Source organism: Calonectris borealis, chromosome 1 (genome assembly GCF_964195595.1).
Source record: "Calonectris borealis chromosome 1, bCalBor7.hap1.2, whole genome shotgun sequence".
In the NCBI taxonomy this organism is placed as follows: Eukaryota; Metazoa; Chordata; class Aves; order Procellariiformes; family Procellariidae; genus Calonectris; species Calonectris borealis.
Window position 1 is genome coordinate 197,436,236 of NC_134312.1, and position 8,694 is coordinate 197,444,929.

General features: G+C 46.9%; 1 protein-coding gene across 9 annotated transcripts in view; it reads right to left on the minus strand.

Moving 5' to 3' along the window:
* Positions 1-8,108, minus strand: part of PAN3 (poly(A) specific ribonuclease subunit PAN3) — an 81,378-nt gene extending 73,270 nt beyond the window's left edge. For 5 of the 9 annotated variants that reach the window (XM_075139853.1, XM_075139850.1, XM_075139851.1 and 2 more), the window contains exon 1: positions 7,399-8,108. In XM_075139853.1, coding sequence (XP_074995954.1) covers positions 7,399-7,837 — 439 coding nt within the window. In that variant the 5' untranslated portion in view covers positions 7,838-8,108. Of the gene's footprint in view, positions 1-1,503; positions 1,645-7,398 lie in introns of all 9 variants that reach the window. The other 4 variants (XM_075139848.1, XM_075139847.1, XM_075139846.1 and 1 more) reach the window with 3 other exon arrangements.
* Between the last annotated feature and the right edge of the window lie 586 nt (positions 8,109-8,694).

The window sequence follows — 8,694 nt, forward strand, 5'->3', positions numbered from 1 at the left end:
AGCAGTTCACAAGCACTATACATACCAGTATGTGCATCTCAGTGTTACTTTCTCTATGGTGTCACTACTGTTGCAACTTGTTAGGGAAAGTGGATTCTCTGGTGTTTTTATGCCTCTCTCATTTAATACAATGTTTTTGAAACACAGACTAGGAATCACTGAAAGAGAGACAACAGGCGAAGAAAGTGAACGATACCCTCAGGCATGAGGAGCAAAAGTAAAAGCACACGCCTGAGTTAGGATGCCGTGACAGAGAGTGCAGTTGGAGGGCAGACAGCACAAATGAACCAAGTTGGCTGAAAGGCAGACAGGAAGCAAAACAGTTTGGGAAATGCTGCCTTATTTACAAACACTCCCACAAGGCGATGAGATATTCATGGGCAAGCAAAGGAAAACAGCAATCTTTACCATAATATTAAATCACTGGGGTGTCTTTTTTTTTTTTTTAATTTATCTCACATATCATAGAAGCATCTGATAAAGACTGAAAAAAAGGATAGGTGCCATCCTTTTGCTCTGTAAAAATCTCAGTACAGAGTCTAGAGCAGCAAGACTCCTCATCATGGACCAAGTCCAAAAGCACAGTGATAACAGAAATTAAAATTGATACTTTTTCAAAAGAGTTATCAGAACTACTCTGTTATCAGAAACAGCAATTCAAAGTAATGCAATTACTTAATATCATAGCTTTCAGAGCTAACCCTCTCCAAAAGCTTTCACTACTCCTAATATATTGCATCAAATTAATTAATAAACTGCATCAAATTTTTCAAAGCACACATGTTTAAGCTTTTGTTTTTAATAGCCTCCCTGTACCTAAAACTCAACTTTTTTTTTATATAAATAGTTGTATGAAACACTTGCAGATAACCTGAACAGACCGTCAGGACATTCTTTACAGCAGTGGGGGAGAACGCATAAAAGAAAGGAAAGGTCTTCCTGCCAGTTGCGTCAGCATTAGACCAACTGAAGTTAAGGGAGCCTACCCACAGACTACAGGGATTGCATATCACATAACCAACCTGATAACAACTTCCACAATGCATGTCTCTACCCTCATTTTTGTGTATCTGTACTTTGTTTCTAAATCTCTATTCTCAAATTTAAAAAAAAGGTTAGGAGTAACAGGCTGTTAGGAAGCAAATTAAAAAACACAAAATATCTTTGAAGATCAAACAAAACAATTACATAATTGGCACTTTTTTAACTCCTGAAAGACGGATGGAACGAACACACACGCGCGCGCACACACACAGAGTGTGATCTACTCCAACTCATCTCCAATACACAGTGATTCACCACACCATTTTTCTGGTGGAGGAACGCATTACATCTTTACTAGAAAGCAACACATCAGGAAAACATCAGCTGCATCAGCTTATTATCTAAATCTCTCCACTGACCCCCTTTTCATCAGCTGCCTCATGACCAAGATTATTTTTTCTGCTTTTGAGGTTCTACAGAAGTGCTTCTGCCTGTGTTTACCACCCCACCCTCACTTACCATTTGTCCACTTTTCCCGCAGCAGTCTAAATTTGCTTCTAGGTGGTTCCTTACACATGGAACTCTTTCTGAGCTGGTCCCCAAGGTCACTATTTTCTGGGCATTCAAATCCTTCCTGAAGGCCCACTCCTACAGTGATACCTACAAAAAATCAGTTATCTAATACCTGCTAAATAGAAACTAAATGGGGATGCTCTGTATCTTAAAAAACATTATCAAAACTTCAAATTATTAAGATATAGCATATAGAGTTTGCTTACATAATGTAACTATCCCACACACACACTCCTTTTCATCATTGCCTTTGAAGCAGAAAAACAATTACAACAGTAATAGTGCTTTCTTTACATTCTTCAATACCCAACACAAAGTGGGTACTACCAGAAACAAATAATTACCAGTACTCCTCAGGTATCTGTAACTCCTGTGGAATATTTGGACTTTGAATGATTCCCCACACAAGAAGGAACACCCACAAAGTATATAAACAGATACAATCAGTTTCAAAGCCAATTAACAGTGTATTTTTTTTTTAAAGTTTCATAAGCTAAACCTGCCCCTCTCAAAATCCCATATAACTTTGCAGATTGAGAAATTTCTCCTTCCCTCCTTTTTTTTCCCCTTAGTTCCCCCTAATAATTTTCCTTCCCATTTCATTTCCACATGAAACATGTAAAAGCAAAAAGAAAATCCACATCTGTAATTTCCCAATTTCTGGAGTTGACATATGAGACAAAGAGTGATTAAGTGAAATCAGTAATTTTCATTTTCTCCCATGCATCTTTAACTGGTTATTGTTTTTACTCTTCAATTCTCAGTTGTCTGTAACCGTCTCCAAATGTCCCAAATGCCTCTTCAATTCTTGGAATTATCTCCCCATTTCTTAAAAATATTCAGAGCAAACCAGATAAAAATTGTATCATCTATCAACTCCTGGAAAAGGCATCAGGAAAATTAAAAGGGGAATCACCTCTCTCAAAAGAAAACTGAGGTATACAACAACTAATACAGTATCACTTGCAAAAAGTACAAACAGGTTTGGAAAAAGAATTCTCAACCATACATCTTTACTATAAAACCTATTTTCTGTATACAAGCAAAGAAACAAACCCAGGGAAAAGTGACCAGTATGTGACATACCGCAACTATACTTCTATTTAAAAGTGTGAGATAATTGTCTGTTTCTAAATACTTCAAGCTGTAAATACTGAAATGTTACCAAAGAGAAGAAAAATCCATATTTAGAATAATCCTGACCATTGTTTCATCGCATTAAGAAGGGTAATCCAACAGATTACCTTTAGTATCTGTTCTGCTGAATAGCTTATCTTTCCATTTTTTCTATATTCACTGCTTCATTTTGTTTAAAAAGGAATGGACTGGTAAAGACTTAAACACCTGTTAAAAAGCAGAAAATATACAAATGTATAGGTCTTTCCACTCCAGGCCTAGCATATTTATGGATTTCACAAAACCTAAGCTGTAATGCTTACTAAGCTAACCACCAAGCGATTGCATACAGAATTGCTACAGCAGTGGCCGCTATCCACTACGGCTATGACTGGCCGCATAACATGCGGGTGGCAGGCTGCAAAAACAGCCGTAATGCTTTTATTAGGCTAACCCAATGCAACCCAAGCCTTAATGGCCCTTTCCACCTTCTCACAGGCTGGCAACAAAGTCTATTCACAGACAGGCTTTCTCAGCAGCCGTGGAGAAACACAGAGCGAAGCCGCTTGGGGAAGTTTCGTGGGCACCTCGCAGAAATACAGGCCTACATTTCGACTACAGATTTCCTAGAAGGACTTGGAGAAAGGCTTTATGGAAGAGAACCAGATGAAAACATCTCACGAGGAGAGGGTGAGCTAACCTCTGGCATGGGGATCTCGGGCAGCAGCAGCAGCACTGCTGCCGTGGCCAGCTCCTCCGCCGGCAGCTCCGCAGACAGCAGCACCCACCCACCAATGCTGCTGCCGCCGCCGGGTCCAGAGAGCACCTGGAGCTCCTCAGCTCAGCGCCTCTGTGTTTCAGTTGCATTTATAGGAATCAAAGACAAGATGAAAGAGAGAGCGCTATGTATCATGTACTTTATGGCAAAAAGCAGGGTGGAAGTTAGCAAAGATTTAGAGCTCAGCTCTATCTCAGCTCATATCTATTAATATATAATATGAGGTCTTAGATGCAAAAGAATATTACATCTGTTAAACTACCTGAAAGCTAACAGATACAATTGCAGGTGCCCATGCAACTTTAACTTGTCCAATTTATGTATAGACATGATACATTTTAATACCATGATGACATTTTTCTCTACACCTTCCCTCAGTTAGTGTCAAGAAGGGACAGTGCTCTAGGAATGAGCCAGCAGTGTGCAGCAAAGCAGGCTGCCGGTTTGCTTCTTGCAGAAGTTGGAAAGTGCCAGAGAGAACAGATACAAGAGGAGAAATTTTTCATGCTATTATGCCCCCTACCCATCCTTCCCTGGGCTGTTCCTTAAAACTCTACTAATCAATCCTATCTTTTCCCCTAAATGCCAAGCAACAGTCATTTCCCCGCCTCTGCTCCTTCTACAGCCTTCTCAGACTAGGTACTGCTGCCACTGGGCTGACACGTGGGATTATACGTCTATTAGAAAAGCACCATGTGCAGATTTTAGCAGCTAACAAATCCAGAGGAAAGTTTTTTCTATTTTTTCTTCCCTTTTTTTTTTGTCACAGAGGTCCTATGTGAAAAGGATTAATTTATTTTTTTTAAATCAAACTTTAGACAGGTAATACCAACTATACGTTTCCTGTTTTGTAGACAGTCAGCTATCCACCTTACATATGGAAGGTGAACCACACAGAAGGCTGGGCGCTCACAGCTCTGGGGGAAGAAGTAAGAACGGTGCTTTGAACACATGTGCTCCAAATGTCAAGTAGTTTGGGAGCAGGAGGCAGCAGTGCTAGCTTCTGAGAGCAGGCAGAGCTCATCGGCATGGTCAGTCTCGTTTCCCAAGAACATAAAAAGCCACACAGTCAGGCCAAAGCCACATTTAGCCCACTACCTCATCTCTGACACTGGACAGCTGTGGATATGTCAACAAAAGCATAAACATGAGACAAGGATAAAGCAGGATTTCCCAGCAGGTTCTCAGCCATATGTAGGGGAAGATGAGTCTGATTCAGAGATTATTTTTTTGCATTTAATAATCTCAAGCAGAGTCTTCCTCCAGGAATATCTGATCACTTTTGGAATCCCTGTCAGATGTTAGTATCCAAAACATCTATGGCACAGAATAGCTTAACCACACACCACGCGAGAAACTTCTCTTGGTTAGCTCTGACGATGTCGCCTGTTCATTCCACTTTATACCCTCATATTGAAATACTTCTGCACTGGAGTATTTCTTGTATTCATCTCTTCCTTAACACTCAATGTTCCTATCACCTATGTTGTGAAAATAAGTCGGTATTTGGGGAGCCTTTGTGATTACCACCGAAAAACCTATAAGTAAATTAATAATCCTGTACTCAAAGCAGGATTAGAGTAACATGCATGTTAGAATGAGGCACTGACCCACTTTTAACAATAAATAGGACTACAGTTAATTAGTCAATGAGCACTATCTGCTCTGTGCACTGAATGAGGCTGCAGTCCAGTGAGGAAGGAGGAAAAGAAGGTGGCATTCACAGCCACATAACTGAAGACCACCAAATACTTTTGAATTAGGGAAGACAGTTGCTGAGACTATACAGGGAGGTGATTTTTGGCAATTCCTGATTTCATGTTCTTAACCTCAGAATTTTATTATTTAATACAACTTCATGTATTACCTCCTACATCCATAGAAAGGAAACTTTCATTCCATCCATTTGGAAATCATACTGTTAACACCACAGGTCATCAGCAAGGTAAGGATTTTAGATATTAGCTTGTCAGTACCTACACAGATCAACCTCAGATTTTGAACAACTATTTTCCTTATTTGTTTCACAAATGTATACCGAAGCAAGGAAGCTTATAAGCAAGACTGGGCCCATTCCCCGGCTCTTCAACTTTAATTTCTCTCTCCTTCCTTTCCTTACTCTTTTTTCCTAGGTAGTATCCTTCCTGTAAGATCTTCTTCTACCAGTCCAAGCTTTTGCCTCCTGTAACTTCAACTGAGGTGACTTTCCCAGCAGGTAATCACTGATAACACTGGAGTGGGTTTGTCCATTCTTGGTGCCCTCACTCCTCACAATGGGTGCAACTGCAGAGAGCTCTACATAGTTTTAAACCTCTGACACATTCAATAGAAGCAAGTTTTTCAAATAATTTAACTGCTGAGCACTATCAACTTTTGAGCGCACACAAATTCTGAGGGTTTTTTTTTTTTAGATTTAGGGCTTGGGCCTTTTGGAACTCTTTCTTACAAGAACAGCCTCCATACAGGAGCTTTTACCCCCAAGCCAAATTATGCACCCTCTCCCCAAGCCTGGATCCCCTAGTTTAATAGATTTTAGTGATTTCCTTTTGCATAGGGAAAAAGTGTATTTTGTGCCTAACTCTGTCCGAAAGAAAAATGAACAAAGATCGACTTATCGCTGCTGAATCTCTCCAAGATATTTCTACCTGCAAAAAAAAAATGAAAGGCAAGAAAGACTTCAGCTTGAATAACTGAAGTTTGACAAAATGATCAAAATCTGAAAATAGTGTCTTTTAATAGAAAGCATTAAGCAATTTTATATTCTAGGCTCCTCCTGGAAGGGCAGACATGACCATGCTGTGTTAATGTAAGACACTGACAAGCTACCAACTACAGAGATAATACTGCTCAGTGGCACAAGCTCACCACACCTGGCAAAATAGCAGTTGCATGTTCCTGAAACACGTATCAGGCACTAAAAAGCTACATACAGGATCTTCAGCATGGTTGCATCTTAATTTCAGAAAAGGCATGGTTGTGACCATTTAGTAGTTGAGTCATTTAATGTAAACAAATACCAGGTTTATGACAGAAATCGATAATGCAGCCAAGCTTAATATACTCATTTAAAGGGGCATCTGAAGGGGCATCTGAAGGAGCATCTTCTCCTAGCTGCCAAGTGCTGCTTTACCTACAACAGAATGGTTATTAAAAACCAGTTTGCTGCAAACACCATATAACTATTGGACCACACGTTAGGAAGATGCATAACTGACCAGTAAAAGTAATGCTGCTCTGCATGGCATACATGCAATCTGAACTCTTACCAATTGAGAAGAGGCTGTGTATGAAGGCTGAAGCAGCCTTGGGAAAAAAAATTCAGATGCAATTTCTGCTCACAGTAGCAGATAATGTAGATATATATGTAGTTCTTTATAAAATTATCTTCTTTTTTTTAATGTAATATTTCAGCTGGAACATTTAAAACTTCCAAGAGCTGAAACTCGGCATAGGTTGTTTGGAGGAGCCCATCCAAGAGTACTACTCCAGAAAGCGCTGCCTCCCTGCTACCACCCTCCTCCCAGCCTGACTTTGGGCAGGGAGGTCCAGTGAACCTGCACCGAGCCTAGGGCTGAAGTGACCGACGGGCAGCTGCCCGGGTGCCCCCCTAAGCCAGCCGGAGGGAGCCCCTTCCCACACACACCTGCCTGTCCCTTCCCCATCGGTAACGGCCGGGTCCCCCTGCGTGCCCCAGGGAGGCCAGCACAGCCCCGACCCGCCCGCCTGGGACCGCCACGGCGCCCAGCACCGGCCGAACCCGGGGACAGGACAGAGGGGCGGGGAGGGCGGCCCGGGGACCCCCGCCGCCACCATGGCTGTTGTTATTTGTTTCCGGTAGCACCACAGCGTGTCGGGGAGCAGGAACAACGCGCCGCCCGCCCCCCGCCGCCCCCCTCCCGGCAGCGCCCCCGCCCCACTCCACCCCCGAGCCGCCCCGCCGCACTCACTCGCCAGCCGCGGGCCATCCAGCCCCCCGCCGCCACCGCCGCCGCCTCCGCCTCCCGCCCCCAGCTCGGCTTTCTTAGGCCCCACCACCGCCGCCGCCGCCGCCGGGCCCGGGCTGGCCCCGTGCGGCGGGTAGCCAGGCCCGGCGGCGGCGGCGGCGGCCGGGGGGATGCCGAGCGGGAGCCCGCCGAGGGGGGCGGCGGGCCCCGGGCCAGCGGGGGCGGCGCCGGGCTCCTCATGCAGGAACTGGCACTCCTCGCCGTAGAAGCAGGTCTTGTCCTTGGCGTAGTAACGGCAGAACTTCAGCTTCACGGCGCCGCCGCCGCCACAGCCGGCCCCCGCCCCGCCGGCCGCCGGCCCCGCCACGCCGACCCCCGCCGCCGCCGGCGGCGGCCCCACCACCGGCGACGGCGACGAGCAGGGCAGGCCGCTGCTGTTCATGGCAACCGCCCCGCCGCCGCCGCCGGGGTCGGCACCATGGGGAAGGAGGGCGGGAGGGAGGGGGCGGGGAGGGGGAAGGGGCGCGGGAACCGCCGTCACCCCGGGCTCCGGCTCCGGAAGGGGGAGGAGGGGGCGACTCCGCGCCTCTTAAAGGGGCCGCGCGGCCCGCGGCGGGGGCGGCGGCGCCTCCTCAGTGGTCCCGGCGCTCGGGGTTGTTTATGCCATTTTCCTCTTCCTGAGCGGCCGCACGGGCGCGCCTGCGCCGGCGTGGGGCATGCTGGGTAGCGCCGCCGGCCGCCGGGCCGAGCCAAGCCGCCCGCCGGGGCCGGGGAGGGAGTGCTGGCTGCTGCGGGCGGGAGCGGTCGGAAGAGGGGCAGGCGGCAGCCGGCAGCCGCGGTGCCTCAGGCCGTCAAGCGCGGTGTCCGGCGGGTGAGGGAGGCCGGGGGCGGCGTGGAGCGAGCTGATTGTCTCAGCGGCTGGGCTGGGTTCGCGCGGGCGGGCGTTAACCGTCCCGCGCGGCGCCCACCGGCTCTTCGACGAACCGCGCTCTGCAAGCGTTAACGCCGGTTTCCAAGGGGCAAACAGCAGGTACAGGTGACCCGCTGCTTCCCGCTCCCGCCCTCGGGCCGGGACAAGGCAGAGCCCAAGGCCGGGGCCGCTCGGCTCCCGTGCTGTCTGTCAGGCTGGTTCTCCTGCCTTTTCCCTCTCGCGGGGTGGAGGTCGAAGTACCGGCGGTGCTAGCAGGATCTCAACCGATTTTCCCCCAAAAGGTCATGTTCCTCTTTCCTGTTGCAAAACACACGGCAGCCCGTTCACTGGAACGGGAACGCTCTGAGGGATTCTCCCTCTCCAGGAGT